The following is an 18556-nucleotide window of genomic DNA, read 5'->3' on the forward strand; positions in this document are numbered from 1 at the left end:
GAGAAGGACGAATATGGGATGATCTCACTCACAGAAGCTGAGAAAAAATAACAGAAGGGAAAAATACCAAGCAGAACTTGGACTGCAGTTGGTGTATTGCACCAAAGTGAAAGACTCTGGGATAGGTGGGGAAGGGGGAGGGTTCAGGTCCTGGATCATGATGGACATAGGTGAGAGGTTAGTGTTAAAACTGAGAAATGTTACACATGCACCAACTACTGTATTTTACTGTCAACTGTAAATCACTAATCCCCCCATAAAGGAAAAAAAATATAATAAAGCATCCCATAAAGAATGTTGGTCCACCCCTTCCAGAAGGGATGGGATACAGAACTCTGGTAGAGTGAATTGTATGGAATTGTACCCCTGTTGTCTTACTATCTTGTTAATCGTTATTAAATCACTAATAAGCAACTTTCCTAATAAATTGCCGCCCAACATCAGTAGGCCAGCCCGCACTGTCATCAGCAGCCTGTCAGTAGCAAGAACATCCAGGCAGAGATCCGGGCAGCCGAGGGTCGCCCGCGGCGCGGGGGGCGGGGCGGGGCGGGGCGGCGCGGGGGCGGGGCTGGGCGGGGCGGCGCGGGGCCCGCGGGTCTCCAGGACGCTCTGCGCGACTGGCGGAGTCTATGACGCTAATCCTGCGCCCGGCGTTTTGCGACCGCCCCATACGCGTGCTACTCGCGGCTCTCCCGCTGACAGCCTGCTCTACGTCTCGGTTCTCTCCGCCCCGGAAGCTCGCACGCGTGGAGGAGCTTTGAGAGGACACCGGCGCGTGCGCGCGGGCACGGAAAGCCGAGGGCGGCGCGCGTAGAGGCTGCTGCTGCCTCGGCGCCCAGGTGAGCCGCGCGCACGCGCGCCAGAGGCTCCTTTAGCCCCAGCAGCGCGCGCGCCCGCCCCGCCCGCTTCCCCGCCGTTCGGGATCCGTTTCCCGTCTCCGGAGCGCCGGCTGCGGCGAGCACGCAAGGTCGGTACCAGGCGACCAGCGCCCGGGGGTGAGGGCGGCGGGCAGGCGGAGCCCTCTAGCCAGTCGCATCGCCGTCTCACAGGCGGGCCGGGCGGTCGGGGCGGCGAGTGTCAACACAGCAAAGACGGAGCCCGCGGGCCCAGAGGGAGGGGAGCGTCCTTCCCGGAAACCAGGTGTTCAAGGGTCTGTCTGCCTCCCACCTCCGCGGACTTGAAGCGGAACCCGGATACCCGAGTTCCGTCAGTTTCCTTCAGGGGAGCATCCTGTAGGGAATCAGGTGTTGACTTCCGGCCCGACATTCTTTTTGTGCTCAGTTAACATGTTTGGACCGTAATGTCCCGCTGCAGAGATGTCACAGCAACAAGAGGTTTTTGTTCTTTTTTTTTTTTTTTTTTTTTTAGGGCGTCAGGCAGTGGGGCCCCTAGGTTAAGCACACATCAAAGTGCGCAAGGCCTCTGGTCCCCCACCTGCAGGGGAAAACTTCACGAGTGGTGAAGCAGAGCTTCAGGTGTCTCTGTTGCTCTCCTTCTCAATCCCCCACCTCTACATTTGTCTCTTTCCAATAATAAATAAAAAAAAAATTTTTTTTCAAATTTAAAAAGGAATTGTTCAACTTCGGCCAAAGTTGAAAAACAAGATCAGGAAAGAAAACACAAGTCGAACCTGAAATGGAATTGGAGTATTACACCAAAGTAAAAGACTCTGGGGTGGGTGGGGAGAATACAGGTCCATGAAAGATGATGCATGACATAGTGGGGGTTGTATTGTTAAATGGGAATCTGGGGAATGTTATGCATGTACAAACTATTGTATTTACTGTTGAATGTAAAGCATTAATTCAATAAAGAAATAAATTATTAAAAAAAAAGGAATTGTTCAAAATGCCAGATGCTTCTTAGCGTTTGCCTGGTGTACAGTGGAAGCATTAGTATATTGTTGCTGACGCTGCAGGAGCTCCGCAAATCTGAATGTCCTAGATGTCCCAGGCCGCTTTGGCAAATACCTGTCTTCATTCACTGCCAAAAAGGTTATTACAGTCTGCTGATCTGTCATTTACTTTCTACCCTCCCCCCCCAAATGTTAAAATCTTAAGTGTTGAAAGTTTGCAGTTTTATTATTCTGTAATGTAATTTGCATCTCACTATCTTTAAATGTTATCTAAAGGATTGCTTAAGGGATGAGACAGTTTATTTTTCCATGTTAAATAGTCTTGTGTTCAACTCCCTACAAAACCGGTCTCTGTTGGATAATGTGAACCTATATATAAACCAGCAATGTCTCTGAGGCACTGTGCTAGCACCACCTCTCATGAACTGCGATCATTAAGGGAGGCAGGTGCTTAAAATAGTTGGGGACTATGTGGCTGTATCATGGAAATGTAGATAAGGTGACAGCTAATTCTGGTTTGTGTATATGAGAGTGTGGGAAACTAGCAAGAAAACTAGGTCGGTAAAAGGTGATTTTCTGTTTACATGGTTAACCAAGAGCAGATTCTTGTCTAGTAATTTGTCTGGATCGGCCTTAGGCCCTGGAGATATATAAAGATGAGCAAGATGTCAGGTGTTCCTAGTCCAGTAGAGAGACATCTAAGGCAACTTGTTAGCAATGATAAACAGGGATTTCAAAGACGTATCTGTCATCATTTGGTTTGTTGTAATTTAACTTAAAAGGGGTTAATTAGGGCTTCTGTGGGGCTGTTGCAGGTAAGGATTCACAGCAGGGAACTGGGAACAGGTTTAAACAATACAAGATTTATTTTTTTAAATTTTATTTATTTTCCCTTTTTTTGCCCTTGACTTTTTATTGTTGTAGTTATTATTATTGTTTTTATTGATGTCATTGTTGTTAGATAGGACAGAGAGAAATGGAGAGAGAAGGGGAAGACAGAGGGAGAGAGAAAGATAGACACTTGCAGACCTGCTTCTTCATCACTTGTGAAGTGATTCCCCTGCAGGTGGGGAGCCCGGGGCTAGAACCCGGATCTTTACTCTGGTCATTGCGCTTTGCGTTATGTGCACTTAACCCACTGTGCTAACCATAACTTCCACAATACAAAATTTATTAGAGTGAAACAGGTAAAAGGCAAAGTAAGTAATTATCATCAAGGGTTAAGAGTACGCTAGGTCCATGAAGTCTGAGTATAGTTATCAAAAGTTTAGTCTCATAAGATAAACAATTATCAGCCCTGGTAAAGGTTGTTCATGGCTGTAGAGGGGTCTGAAAGTTTACCAGCTAGCAGAGTCACACGTGTTCAGTTCCCAGGAGAAGTAGCTATGGCGGATACCTGAAGCACCTACCCGAGATGCTTCTGACCAGGAGAATAAGAAGCATCAAAGAGAGCCACCTGCTCAAAGTCCCATGCTTTATACTTTCCCTTCTCTGTCTGTCCCGCCTCAGGGTGGTGTCATTCCTATGTTAATAGTCCCAAACTCCTGTTGGGGTCACAACATTGGCTTAAAGATAGGATTTGGGGATTCAGATCTAGTTTCTAAAATGACAGGATTGGAAAAGAGCATATCATCCTAAGTGTCAGGAATCCCCTCTGCAGCATCCTGGCAAATGCATGACCAGGTTTTAAAAATTATTTTGGGGAGAGAAAGAGTGACTAGGGACACTGCCAGGAATCAGATCTGAGACCTCACACATATGAGGGATGTTCTTTACCAACCAGCCACCTCCCAGGGAGAGAATATCTAGTTTTTGTTACAGCTTTATGTAGTGACTTATGTATGGCTCATATTCATAGAGTGTGACCCATTCCATTTTTGAGCAGTATGATAAACCTAGACCAGCTTTCTTAAGTGCTTCATCCGTTGATATAAAGTGGACATTTGAAACTACAGTTCTAAAACATTTTTTCATAACATAGTCCTTCAGTAATCTGAACAGCACATCCTTTCCCATAATCTTTAATTTCTACTAGCCATGTATTCCCCCATTCTCGGCAACACTATAAGATTCTTGATCCACCATAATGTTACCCCAGTAGAGTGTGAGTTAACATATCAGTTCTTTGGTTACAATGTCATACATTTGTCATTTGGTGAACTCCAGTTATATTTCTTTGCCACCAGAGATGGTGCTGGGGCTCAGTGCCAGCACAACTTCACTGTTTCCAGTTGCCATTTTTAGTCTTTTGTTTTTTGATAGTTTGAGGTAGAGGGAGAAAGAGAGAGATTGAGTAACACAGGAGAGACATTTGCTGCATTACACCACCACCTGTGTAGCTTCCTTTCTGTATATGAGGACTGTGATTTGAATCCAGGTTCTCAAACATGGTAATGCTGTGTATTTTGTTGTGTGTGCAAACACTGGGCCATCTATTTTTCCTATTTTTAAATCCTGTGGTTGGGATCAAACATTCCATCTCCATCATGATAGCATACACTCTACCACTGCAGCCCCTCCATATTTTTTCAGCTGAAAAACATTTCCCTTATTTTTTCAATTAGTGATTTAGTTATGGCTCACAGGATTATAAGATTACAGGGATATAGTTCCACACCACTCCCACCATCAGGGTTCTGTCTCCTCCTCCTCCTCCCAGCAATAGCTACCATAGTACTCACAAAGTCTTAGAGACAATTTGGTCACTTTTTTTTTTTCTATTTAATTTGATAGGACAGAGAGAAATTGAGAAGGGAGGGGGAGATAAGGAAGGAGGGGCAAAGAAAGTCACTTGCAGGCTTGCTTCACCACTTCAGAAGCTTCCCCTCAGCAGGTAGGGAGCTGGTGCTCGAACCTGGGTCCTGTTGATGGTAATGTGTTGGAGAGTGAACCCACTGTCCGGGAAGTCCAGGCTGTTGTTTTCACAAGGCCTGAGTGGGTCAACTGCCAGGCTCTCTCCTCTATGGGTAGAGACAGTGGCAGGTTCCCTGACCTCGAACTAATGACAGATGGCTTTTCTGGATGGGGGCTACCTTTCTGCACATGCCTCTCCTTGTTTGGCCGTAAATGTCCTCTTTCTCAACTGCCCCCCTCCTCCCCCTCCTCTGTAATTTATCCCCGGGGAAAATTGCCTTGTGAGCTTGTGATCAAACCTTGTATGGTAACTCTTCACTTGTGATCAAATAGTTTGTAGGTCAATGTGTGACTATGCATTGTGTTGCTTTGTGTTTGGGTTAATGATTACCTTAACATTCTACCTGTGCAATGGGTATATCTCCTTGTTTCCTCTCTCAATAAATGAGTTGACCACTTCTCTGAGGCCTCTCCCGTAGCAGGATGAGTCTGGCATGATTCTTGCCTCTGTGCACGTCACCCCTGACACCAGAGCCACCCCAGGACTCCCAGGGGGTCGCTCTGACCTCCATCACCCAATAGCTGGGGAAGTGGGGAAACCAGAGCTTCAGCCCGCAGTAATGTATGTATGCTAAACCAGGTTTGTCAATGCCTGGCCCCCCTTTTTCTTCTATTTTATTTGATAAGACAGAGAAATTGAGAAGAGGAAGAGACAAGGAGAGAGAAGACCTGTAGACTTACTTCACTGCTCCTGAAGTATCCCCCCTACAGGTGGGAAGCAGAGGCTCGAACCTAGTCCTTGCACATGTTAATGTGTGCACTCAACGTGGTGTGCTACCACCTGTCCCCCCTAATATCTCTAATTTTTTTTTTTTAATGAGAGAGATAGAAATCTGATGCTGAGGAATTGTTGCAGAGACTGCATCAGAATAATTCCTCAGCATCAGAAATCTACATGGGGCGGGGGGAAGGGTGGCAGAGAGGGAGAGAGACTGACCAGTGCACTGCCCAGCTGTAATTTATGGTGGTGCTGAGGATTGAACCTGGGATCTCTCAGTCTTGGGTGTCAGAAATCTTTTGCACAACTTAAGGTGTCTCCCCAGCCCCTTCTACTGTCTTTTTCTTTCTTTCTTTCTTTCTTTCTTTCTTTCTTTCTTCCTTTTTTTTTTTTTTTTTACTAGATTCCCTCAAGCACACTAAGACACATGTACTTTTCCTGTTATTACCTGTATGTGCTTATGTCAGAGTTTGTGCTTCATTATTTAGAAGTCTGATGATGAGTTACCTCTATGGATTTGCCTTAGAGCTTTTGTCTTTACAAAGGAGTAGGAACAACTGCTACTTTAATAGTTTTCTTCTACTTCTTTCCCAGTAATTATAGTGTAGGCAAAAAGAGGATTAAGACAAGTACACTAGGATTTTTGTCAATTTTCATTGTGTTGCTTCCACTAACATAGTGTATGTTTGGACTGTATTTTTGTATTTTATTTTATGTGAGGTTTTCTTTTCTCTCTCTCTCTCTTTTTGTTTTGCGAGAGCGCTACTAATCTCTGCCTTATGATGCTTGGGGGATCAAACTTTGGAGCCTCGTCCATGGGAGTCTGCAAACCATAATGCTGTCTCCCCCACCTTAACACCAACCTTTCTTTCTTTCTTTATTCCATTCTTTCTTTCTTTCTCCCTTGCTTTCTTTATTCCATTCTTTCTTTCTTCCTTGCTTTTTTTTATTCCATTCTTTCTTTCTTCCTTTCTTTCTCTTCCTTCCTTCCTTCCTTCCTTCCTTCCTTCCTTCCTTTATTTCTCCTTTTCTGTGAATGCTTTATTTTACATGACTAGAAGCAAAAAAAAAAAAAAAAAGTTGGATCACAACACACACAAAAGCAACAATCAAGTTTTCTTTGATTCATGCCTATATATATATATATATATATTAGTTTAAATATGTAGTATTCTGATTTTTTTTACTTTTTATTAGTGATTTAATATTGATTTACAAAATTATAGGATAATGGGGGTTTAATTCTATACTGTTTCCACCACCAGAGTCCTTTGTCCCCCATTTCCTCCATTAGAAACTGTGGTGACTCTCTTCAAGGTCAAAGATGTGGGTTTACTAATATTTCTATAACTATCTGTCTATTTTTGCCCATTTTTTTCTAAGTCACACTACACCTACTACAACTTCCTAGTGTTCTTTTTCCTTCTTTTCCTCTGGGTCCTGATGGAATTGGAGTTTAGAGCCCTCTGGTCATCTTCCCCTAACATTTCTCCCCTTCTGGGAGTATCAGAAATTCTTTATGGGGTATAGAAGGTGGGAGTTATGGCTTCTATATTTGCTTCTCCACTGGACATGGTCATTGGCAGGTTGATTCATACTGCCAGCCTGTTTCTATATTTCTATAGTGAAGTAGGGCTCTGGAGAAATAAGGTTCTGGGACATATTGGTGAAGTTGTCTGCCTAGAGAGGTCAGGATGGAATCATAGTAGCATCTGGAACTTGGTGGCTGAAAGACAGTAAGATGTAAAGCAGGGCAAAGTGTTTAATAAACAGGAAACAAAAAGTAGGAAAAGAGCAGATGAGATTAAGAATCTTGGGGTAGAAAGAAGTTAGGAAGTCTATTTTAGGTATGTCCAATGGGTCCATGACTTTGGTAATTTTTGCCTAATCTTGATAGCTAACATGCAGGTGGACTAAAAATACTGTCTGGGAAGATAGTTTCAGAGTTGAGAATAGGACTAGAAAGCTGCATTAGGGGAGTTGGGCGGTAGCACAGCAGGTTAAACGCATGTGGCGCAAAACTCAGGGACTGGTGTAAGGATTCGGGTTTGAGCCCAAGCTCCCCACCTGTAGGGGAGTCGCTTCACAAGCGGTGAAACAGGTCTGCAGGTGTCTATCTTTCTCTCCCCCTCTCTCTCTTCCCCTTCTCTCTCCATTTCTCTCTGTCCTATCCAACAACAGCAACATTGATAATAACTACAACAATAAAAAACAATAAGGCAACAAAAGGGAATAAGTAAATAGTAAAAAAAAAAAAAAAGAAAGAAAGAAAGAAAGAAGCTGCATTAGGGCAGAGAGAGTTGCTCCCAAGCTTGAAGAAAGTATATAAATACAATTAACTGTTTACTTCATTGATCTGACCCAGGACCCATATATATTCACATTTAGACCAGGAGTCTGTGGAACCCCCGAGTCCCTGCCAGTCTGAGCTCACGGTCCATGCTCACAGCTGGGAATATTCTAGGCTGAACTCATTTCGGGACCAGTCTTCCTCAAATGGTAGAGTAGGATGACCCAGACTCTCTTCAGAGAGTGATGTGGTTCTTACCATTGCTACTTTATAGTTAGGGCAAGTCATTGAGAGCCTACACGAGGTCTTGTGATGACATTCCTGATGGAAGTGACCAGTGATAACACCATCATTTCTTACTCTATACTATAACTGCACTTAAATTTATAAAAGACAAATTTTCCTTACGGAGCGTAGATTGATAGATGTTTATTGGAGGTCTATGCTTATGATCTAGTATTATTTTCTTATGAATTGAATTATTAAACTTATTTTTTAAATCACTGGTAAAATTTGATATTATGGTCAATAAATCTGTTGTCACAGTCAATTCTCTTTTTTTTTTTTTTTGTCTTGCTTTTCTTTATTCATACACAGAATTCTCAAATTTGGGGATTTATGGTTATATAATAGCTATAAAAACTGAGTATAATTTGGATAATGCACTTCAGTCTGATGGTTATTCTTTTCTCCATTTCAGATATATTTTTGCCATCATGGATCGGTTTGGAGATATATCAGAAGGTGAAGTGGACCATTCTTTTTTTGACAGTGACTTTGAAGAAACAAAGAAATGTAATAATAACTCAGTTTTTGACAAGCAAAGTAATGGACCTAAAGAAAGGATAGATAGAGAAAACTTGAAATTTGGAATCCAAAGAAAGCCTAATTATCTTACCGAGAAGGGAAATGAAAGAAAAGAGAAAATTCCTCCAAAAGAACATTCTGTAGAAAATACTAACACACCAACCAGAAATTCTTTGCCATTGACCACTTCTTCAAAATCCAAAAAATTTTATGATGTTAAAACAGGACATAAGGTACACTTGCCCGTTCCAAACAGAATTCCCCAAAATGTAAAAGGTGAAGATGATTACTATACAGATGGAGAGGAAAGCAGCGATGATGGGGGAAAGCAGCATGCTAGGTCCAAGTCAGCTAGACCACCTAATAACTTGAAAAAAGGCACAAGTACAAAGTATTCTAAAACTAGTTCCTCTTCATCTTCTTCCTCATTGTCTCCCTCATCTTCAAGCTCAAGCATAGATGGTTCAGACGCAGGGTCAGATATTTACATATCTGAATTATCTCTCTCATCAAAGAAGCGTGTTTCTGGTGTAACCCACTTATTACCAAAACAAAAATATAAATCAGCAATGAAAAAATCAACACGAACAGGTACTAAACCAAAAGTTGGTATCTACACTGAGGAATCTGAAGATACCGTGACAGATGTAACTCCTTTATCAACTCCAGATATCAGCCCAATGCAGTCATTTGAACTGGGTGTAGCAAATGATCAAAAAGTGAAAGTCAAAAGGCAAGAAAATGTGAGTCATGAAGTATATGGGAGTGTTGAAGATTTAAAAAATAATTCAAAACCTTTGAAATCAGCCACGAAGGGGAAAGAAAAGCATGCGCCCAATCTCACGCCAAAGTCTTCAGTATTAGATCCCAGTGTAGACAACAAATACAAACAGAAAGTCTTCCATGATACAATGGATCTGAATCATCTTTTGAAAGGTAATTTCTTTATAACAATTGCTATCACATATTATGAATTTACCTTTTTTTTTTTTTCTACAAGTGTATCTTATTGTTTAGGATAATTGATGTAACTTTGCTAAACATCCCATTTTACTATAAAACATCTGTATGATCATGACTTACATTATTGTAAAAACAATATGAGAACAACAAAGTACTGAAAGGTTTGAGGAGACAGCATAATGGTTATACAAAAGACTTTTGTGCCTGAGGCTGTGAAGTCCAAGGTTCAGTTCCCAGCCCCACTGTAAGTTAGAGCTGTATATTTCTTTTTGTCTCATTAAAATCAAATATCTTTTTTTTTTTTTAAAGTACTCAATAATTTCATTCTAGTGCCTTATAAACACCAAACGCCTAGAGGGGCAAGATGGATAAGATAAATTCGAGAACTGGCATCAGGTGAAGTTTCCTTAGATATTTAAAAGAGATTTATTTTCCTGAGAGAGAAGAAAAAAGGAGGTAGAGATAACACAGCACTGCTCAGCTTCAGCGTGTGGTGGATTACAGATTGAACCTGGGACTTCCGGTGCCTCTGGCGTGCAAGTCTGCATTATTTCCTCAACTTGTTTGCCCACTTTTGATAGACCTATATAAGTAAGACATATTTTACTTTGTTTTTATTTATTTAGTTTTCCCCCCAGTTTTATTTATTTATTGGATAGAGACAGAAATCAAGAGGGAAGGAAGAGATAGGGAGAGACAGACACCTGTAGCCATGCTTCACCACTTAGGCTTTCCCCCTGCAGGTGAGAACTGGAGGCTTGATCCTGGGTCCTTGCACTTTATAATACATGTACTCAACCAGCTGCACCATGCCCTGCCCCTATTTTACCTTCTTTTAAGAAAGGAGAGGGGGGCAGACGGTGGCGCACCTGGTTAAGCGCACACACTGTAGTGCACAAGGACCCAGGTTCAAGCCCCTGGTCCGTATCTGTAGGGGGAAGGCTTCATGAGTGGTGAAGCAGGGCTGCAGATGTCTCTCTGCCTCTCTCCCTCTCTATATCCCTCTCCCCTCTCAATTTCTCTCTGTCTCTATCCAATAATAAATTAATAAAAAAAAGTATTTAAAAAAAAAAAACTTCCAAAAAAATCCATTCTTAAGAAAGGAGAGAGCTGGGAGTCGGGCGGTAGCGCAGTGGGTTAAGCGCACGTGGTGCAAAGCAAGGACCGGCTAAGGATCCCGGTTTGAGGCCCTGGCTCCCCACCTGCAGGGGGGTGGCTTCACAGGAGGTGAAGCAGGTCTGCTGTCTTTCTCTCCCCCTCTGTCTTCCCCTCCTCTTTCCATTTCTCTCTGTCCTATCCAACAACGGTGACATCAATAATAACTACAACTATAAAAACAAGGGCAACAAAAGGGAAAATAAATAAAACTTAAAAAAAGAAAAACATTAAAAAAAGAGAGAGCTTTGAGGTTGGGCTGGGGAAACAGCATAATGTTTATGCAAAAGACTTTCATGCCTGAGGCTCCTGTGTCCCAGATTCAGTCCCCATCACCGTGACAAGCCGGAATTGAGCAGTTCTCTGGTAACAAAAAATCAAGCAAGCAAACAAACAAACAAAATAAGATTAATTCATCTGTTTTCTTTATAGTAGGTAGGGTAGCAAATGAAAGAACTCAGAGTAAACTTTAGGGGATTATTCAGATTTTAAATTGACTAGTGAGTATTAACTTAAAAATAATTACCAAGTTAACTAAATAGCATAATTTGGGTTTCAGATGCTTTAAGACAAATTTTTGAGTGGGGCCAGGAGATGCCTCGAATAGTAAAGCACCTGGACTCAAGCCTTGGGATCATTATGTAAAGGGGAAGCTTCATGGATGTTAAATGCTGTGGTATCTCTCTTCTCTGTCTCTCTTTCCTTCTCTCCCTTTCATGGCTCTATCAAAAAAAAAACCAAACACTCCCCCATCCCAAATTTCTACCAGGAACAGTAGAAACGTATAGGCTTGAAGCCTTATTAGCATGGGTGGGAGGCACATATTTTTGAGGAGTCTGGGAGATAACTCAGCTGGTAGAGTGCATACTTTACCATGCCTGAGGACCTTGATTCATACCCCATTAACTCCACCACGTGGAAGCACCACACAAAGTGGGAAGCTTCTGATGGGAGATAGCATAATGATTATGCAAAAAGATTTTCATTGGTCTGAGAGGTGGTACAGTGGATAAAGCACTGGACTCTTAAGCATGAGGTCCTGAATTCAGCCCCTAGCAGCACATGTACCAGAATGATGTCTGGTTCTTTCTTATCTTTCTAATAAATAAATAAATACATACATACATACATACATACATACATAAATAAATATCTTTAAAAAAATATTTTCAGGGGGTCAGGCGGTAGCGCAGTGGGTTAAGAGCAGGTGGCACTAACCGCAAGGACTGGTGTAAGGATCCTGGTTCGAGCCCCCGCCTCCCCATCTGCAGGGGAGTCGCTTCATAGGCGGTGAAGCCAGTCTGCAGGTATCTATCTTTCTCTCCCCCTCTCTGTCTTCCCCTCCTCTCTCCATTTCTCTCTGTCCTATCCAACAACGACGACAACAATAATAACTACAACAATAAAACAAGGGCAACAAAAGGGATAAAATAAATATTAAAAAAAAAATTTCATATGTCAAGCTCCAGAAGTCCCAGGTTCAGTCTCCAGCACTGCCATAAGCCAGTTCTCTGGTTTAAAAAAAAGGGTGGGGAGGGGAGTGATTTCATGAAAAGTGGAGCAGGTGGTGCGCTTCTCTTTTCTCTGTGTTTCCCTTTCTATATAGAAAAAAATGAATCTGCTGGGACCAGTGGAATTGTGCAAGCAAGAAGCCCTAGTGAGGCACTGGTGGCAAAAAAAAAAAAAGTGATTTTGAATTAGAATAACATATGTATGTGTATATATATTATCTATCTACCTATCTATCTATCTAATCTATCCCTACCTACCTACCTGCCTACCTACCTGCTCTATCTATCTATCTATCTATACCTACCTACCTACCTGCCTACCTACATACTCAGAGTCCTTGTGTAATTCTACTACTCCCAGACTGAATCTCTCTCTCTCTCTCTGTAATTTCTTTATTGGGGGATTAATGGTTTACAGTCGACAGTAAATACAATAGTTTGTACATGTGCAGCATTTCCCAGTTTTCCACATAATACAACCCCCCACTAGGTCCTCCTCTGCTGTCATGTTTCAGGACCCAAACCCTCCCCCCACCCCAGAGACTTTTACTTTGGTGCAATACACCAACTCCAGTCCAAGTTCTGCTTAGTGAGTTCCATTCTGATCTTGTTTTTCAACTTCTCCCTATGAGTGAGACCATCCCATATAGGCTGAATTTTTCATTCTTTTTCTTTTATGGACTGGGGGGAGGGTGGGAGAGGATGAGGGAGAGGGAGAATCTCACAGTCCTTCTCCACTCTCTGTATATCTTTTCCAGTGTTGTGGAACTCCCATGTGGGGTCAGGGCTTGAATGTGGGAGCTCACAGATGGTAAGGCACAAGTGTTCTACCTGTTAAACTACCTCCCAGACAAGAAACTCTGTTGCTTTGTTTCTATATCAATTATTACCTATTTTTAGTTTGAAAGTAAAATATTCCAAATAAAATAAAAGCAACTTTAAACTTTATCTTTGGACTAATGTAACTAAAAATATTTGGCTTGCAGGTTAGGTTTTAGGTGAGTAAAGATAGTAGTTGAAAATAGGATTCTCTATCCTTTGCTTGAAATGTTAATTGGAAGAATAAATCTTTATATAATTAACAGGACTTTAAAGACAAAAAAAATCACTTGTTTAATAAACCCATAAATAAAAGTATATTTTGTAGCAGTTGATAATTGTGAATGTCCCCTCTTTTGTAGGTTTCTTTTTGCTTTACTCTGATTGTACCCATTAATGTTTAGGGTGTCTGAAATAACAGTCTTGTCATTGGCATCACCATCAGCTCGCCAAGCTTCCACTCAACATATCTTTCCTAATAAATGCCTATTCAGTCTCTTAAAACTTCCATGATTTAACAACCAGAGAGATCTTTTGAAAGGCAAACCAACCCTGGTCTCTTTAGTTCTTCCACCTTCTTATCAATAGCCTAACAGAATCTGAATGATTCTCATCCCATCCAGTACATGAATGGTGCCTGGTAAGTGTTAAAACAATTACTAATGCCTAGCCCTCACCACCCCACAGGGATTATGATGCTGTTAAGGTTCATGACAACCATTTGTCTACATTATCGAGACATTACTTATGTGTTCATTTAAAACCAAATCTCTCACAACTGTGCTGTAAGTCCTACTGCTTCCTCACTTATCTTGGAGTACTTTTGTATTCATACTTGCTAATGTCTTTTTTTTTTATTTTATTAGGATGGTGGTTTTGTTTTGTTTTTACAGAGCTAAGTCTCACACATTTGAGATTTCATTGCTCTTGGACCCCTTTTTTCATTTAGACAGAGGGAGAGAGACAGCTCAGGTACCAGACAGCTCAGGTACCAGAGCTTCCTTTGGTGCCCTGGTAAGCCCTCCCACCCCACTCCTCCCTTCCCCCCACACAGTATCAGAGTCTGATCATGGGCTGTGCCCTGGGAAGGTCTGTGCCATATCTAGTGAGCTATTCCTCTCTCCCTGGCCACTTCTATTTTTCAAGTCTCATCTTCTATATTTTACCTTCTCAGAGATGCTTTTTCTGATTTTCTCCCATCAGAATCCTCACCATACTCTGCTTAGTATAGCTTGCTTATATCCATGAGAGCATGATCTTGTTCTTCGTTTTAGAATCTCTAAATCAAGCAATCTGAAATATATGTTTGTGCCTATTTCTACATTATATTTAGTATATTTGATAAAATCTTCTTATGTAAATCCTTTAAACAAAACTTCCATTGTAATGATTTATAAATTTTTCTTCACCAAGCTTATTACTGGGGCTCATTCATTGCTCGTGTGATTCAGTCATTCTGGTGACCAATTTTTTTCCTTTCTTTTTTTTTTCTTTCTTTCCCCCTTCTTGCTTTATTTGACAGGACAGAAAATGAGAGGGCAGGAGAGGTAGAGAGGGAGAGAAAAAGATTGACACCCGCAGACCGTCACAACTCATGAAGCTTGTGGGAGCAGAGGCTCAAACCTGGGTCCTTGCGCATGGTAGTATGTGCATTTAACCAGATGCACCACTACCTGGCCCCCACCAGAAGCAGAACTGATAGCACAAATCTAGCAATTCACCTTTTTCTTTTCTATAGGAGCTGAGAGGCAGGGAGATACAAGTAACTACACCTACAACACTGTTCTGCTGTTCATGAAGTTCCCCCTGACAAATGGGGACCTGGGGCTTAAACCTACGTCCTTGTGCATGGGAATGTGTGTACTCTACCTGCTGAGTTGACTGACCACCCAGCCATCCCCCCACCCCGACAATTTCCTATGATCGATTTCTAGTCTGTATAGACTTAGAAATTTATCAGCTTGATGATCTATTAAGTTGAGAGCTATATCTTACCTTCATTCTTTTCTAGATTTTTAGCTTCAGCCCCAGTACTTTTTTAAAAAAGGAATTAATTTATTTTAATGGGTGAGATACAAAGAGAAAGAGACCAGAACACTTTAGAACCTCAGGCATGAAAGTCTTAACCTCTGTGCTATTACCCCTCTCCAGTACTCTTAATACAAGATTTTCCAAACTTTTTGGCCTACGACCTAAAAATTATTTGTGATCCCAAAGAACTTTTATTTCTCTAAATATTTGTTACATTAGAAATTAAATCTGAAACTTAAAAATAGTTTTTAGTTGAGATAGTAGGAAATCTAATATGTATGACTATCAGTAACATGTTTTATCAAACATAACTTTTATTTTCAAAAAATTAATGATTTTTGTAATTTCTAATGCCTGGCAGTAGAAGATTGCTAGATTTGTGCTATCAGTTCAGCTTCTGCAGACAACATTACAAAAGATTACTTGGAGTATATGAAAGAAACATAGTCTCATGTAGGTATGTGATTGGAAGGAAATAGGAGTGTTTTAGTAACCTTTTTTTTGTGTGTGGTTAATTTCATATATTATTTGATGTCATTTGAAGATTTCACAAGTAGTATTGGTTTCTTGGAAAAGTCATAACTTAACTTTTTTCTATGTAAAAATATGGCATGACTTCCAACACCATTAGTTTCTCAAGTATTTACAATGTAGAATTTAAAACTAATATTTTATAGTCTTTTTATTATTATTTTTTCATTCCACCAGGACTTTGTTGGGGCTTTGAATCTGTGTGATTCCAGTGGTTATGGCACATTTTCTTTTTTAGGTTTTTTTTTTCCCCCTCAATTAGATGAGTCATATAGGGTGGGGTCTTCCACCCCAACTCTGTCTATATTTCTCTCCCCCTCTCGTCTCAATTTCTCTCTGTCCTATCCAACAACAAAAATAGAAAAAATATGGCTGCCAGCAGCAGTGGATTTGTAATGTAGGCACTGAGCCTGAGCGATAACCTTGGAGGCAAAATAAATAAATAAATAAATAAATTTTCAACCCTGAGTTGACAATTGCTAAGCTAGCAGAAAGGATACTTAAAGTGGGGAAGTTTGAGTAGACAGAAATTTAGACACTGGCTTATGCCATGAGTCTCTTCTGTTTGGAAATCAGTGAAAAATCAGTCTGATAGAATTTGAAGATATGTTTAATTCTTTGTATAAGTAAAATTAGACTGGTCTAGGAAGACTCTAAAGGATAAAATGTAGACACAGCAAATGTAAGCAGTGTGGTAAATTTAGAAGCGCCACAAGAGGATATGTTTTGAGAAGAAAAGGTAGCATTAAAAGATGAGGAAAAGGAAGAAGAAATAGAATGAGCAAAGAAACTGGTTAAACTTATTACTAACCTGCTAGCAAGAAAGGGATCTAAGTGATGCTTTATTCAAGGGGAGGGTAATGACCCTACTAGGGAAGAGGCTGCCTGTACTGAGAAAATGAACACATTGTCTATGGCAGCATTTCTTTTATCTCCCTACAAACGGACTGTAGCAAACTAGTGAAATAGGTGGAACAGGAAATCTCTCAGACATCACCAAGTACTACTAAATATGTAAGGAATGCTAAAATCATCAGAGTCGTGAGTAAAGAATGTAATGCTGGAAACAATTAAGAGATCCCGTGGTGGTTTAGAGAATCTTCAAGAGCTATTTTTATTAGTAAAATTAAGTCTTGATTTGCTTTTTACATTTTCTTGTTTGTGCATAATAGAATTTTCATGCTGCTATGTGACAACACACAGAATTAGTCTTTAAATTATTCATTTTAATGTAACCCACACTAATCCATAAATATTTTTGGCGGGCTCTCAATAATCGACATGTAAAAGGATGAAAAAGTTTTAAGAACTTCTAAAAGAATGAAATTATATGTAGTCTGTTAGAGAAAAAGATAACATTTAATCTTCCAAAAGAGGAAAAAATAGGGAAGAAGGGAACAAAAATTTAAAATAAGACTATATGAAAAGAGGAAAAAAATGAAGTGGGTTGTTTTTAACAGAAAATACTACAAAATGCCATCAGATTTTTTTTTTTTTTTCTTTTTACCAGAGCTCTGGCTTATGATGGTGTGGGGGGTTGAACCTGGGACTCTGGAGCCTCAGGCATGAGAGTCTCTTTGCATAACCCTTATGTTATCTGCTCCTGCCCTCATCTGATTTTTTTTAATGCAACCTAAGATATATTGAAAGCAGCAGAAAAACAATGTAAATAAAGGCTTGAAAAAGGCCAACTAGGTCTTAACAAGGAGGAAACATGAATTTTATTAGTATGGAATAAAAATCAAGATCTGAAGACACTAAAATGAAAATAAATATATATATTAATAGCTAATTAACTTGGACAATATAAAATCAAAACAGAATTAGATGAAAAAGGTGACTAAGTTATAATCACTATGGAAGATTGATCATAAAAGAAAATATCGGGGGTCGGGCGGTGGCGCAGTGAGTTAAGCGCATGTGGTGCAAAGCGCAGGGACCAGCGTAAGGATTCTGGTTCGAGCCCCCGGCACCCCACCTGCAGGGGAGTCGCTTCACAGGCAGTGAAGCAGGTCTACAGGTGTCTATCTTTCTCTCCCCCTCTCTGTCTTCCCCTCCTCTCTCCATTTCTCTCTGTCCTATCCAACAATGAACAACATCAACAATGGCAATAATCACAACGAGGCTACAACAACAAGGGCAACAAAAGGGGGGAAAAATGGCCTCCAGGAGCGGTGGAGTCATGGTGTAGGCATGAGCCCAGCAATAACCCTGGAGGGAAAAAAAAAAAAAAAGAAAAGAAATTATCAGCTGCCTGATTGTTGGCTATACTTGGTTCACAGCTATTTTGTCACACAGTTGTCTTCTAAGGGATGAAATGAAATACCAGTTAACTATTGTTACATAATAAGTAAGCCATAAGTGTTTGGGGATAGACTCAAAAGCAGGTGCCATTTGACACTGAAGGCATCTGATTGTTGGTTTACTCACTTGTCAGGTACCTGGATTTGGGATAATTTGAAGACTTAAGGCTGTAGACCAGAGTATCATATATGACTTCTCCATGTCATTTGGCTTCTTCACAGCCTCAGAGTAGTTAGACTTTTTACATGGTGACTCCAGGAATCCAAGTTCAGTGTCCATGGAAACAAGGCAGAATTCTCATCTTTGTGACACCTAGTCTCAAGTCAGAAGATCATCTTTTTCATATTCTGTTGATTTTTTTCCTAGAAAAAAGAGAAGGGGCTTAGAGCCTACTTCTAATGGGAGGAGTGTCAGATAACTTATGGACATACTTTTAACCTCTCATCAGTCCAACCTCTGGCCACATATTTATTTATATTTCTTCCACATGCAAAAATACATCCCTTCTTCCCAAGCTCCCTTCCACTGTCTAAAAGAGGGCCATATACAGCTGAAGCTCTTTCTCCTGGTTCCTCAGTGTGTAGCTCTCTGGGTACCCTGAAAATCTACTGCTGGCAGAAAGTTAGAACAAGTAGTTTTAACCCAGTGTGGTGTAATTC

At 40.8% G+C, this 18556-nt stretch overlaps 1 protein-coding gene across 2 annotated transcripts in view; it reads left to right on the forward strand.

The window, feature by feature from the left end:
• Positions 1-579: 579 nt before the first annotated feature.
• The window catches only part of CFAP97 (cilia and flagella associated protein 97), a 33930-nt gene continuing 15953 nt past the window's right edge, over positions 580-18556 (forward strand). Inside the window, exons 1-2 of one of the 2 annotated variants that reach the window (XM_060183923.1) lie at positions 580-967; positions 8477-9519. In XM_060183923.1, coding sequence (XP_060039906.1) covers positions 8493-9519 — 1027 coding nt within the window. In that variant the 5' untranslated portion in view covers positions 580-967; positions 8477-8492. The remainder of the gene's footprint in view (positions 968-8476; positions 9520-18556) is intronic. The other variant, XM_060183918.1, reaches the window with a different exon arrangement.

Source organism: Erinaceus europaeus, chromosome 2, assembly GCF_950295315.1.
Source record: "Erinaceus europaeus chromosome 2, mEriEur2.1, whole genome shotgun sequence".
Taxonomy (NCBI): domain Eukaryota; kingdom Metazoa; phylum Chordata; class Mammalia; order Eulipotyphla; family Erinaceidae; genus Erinaceus; species Erinaceus europaeus.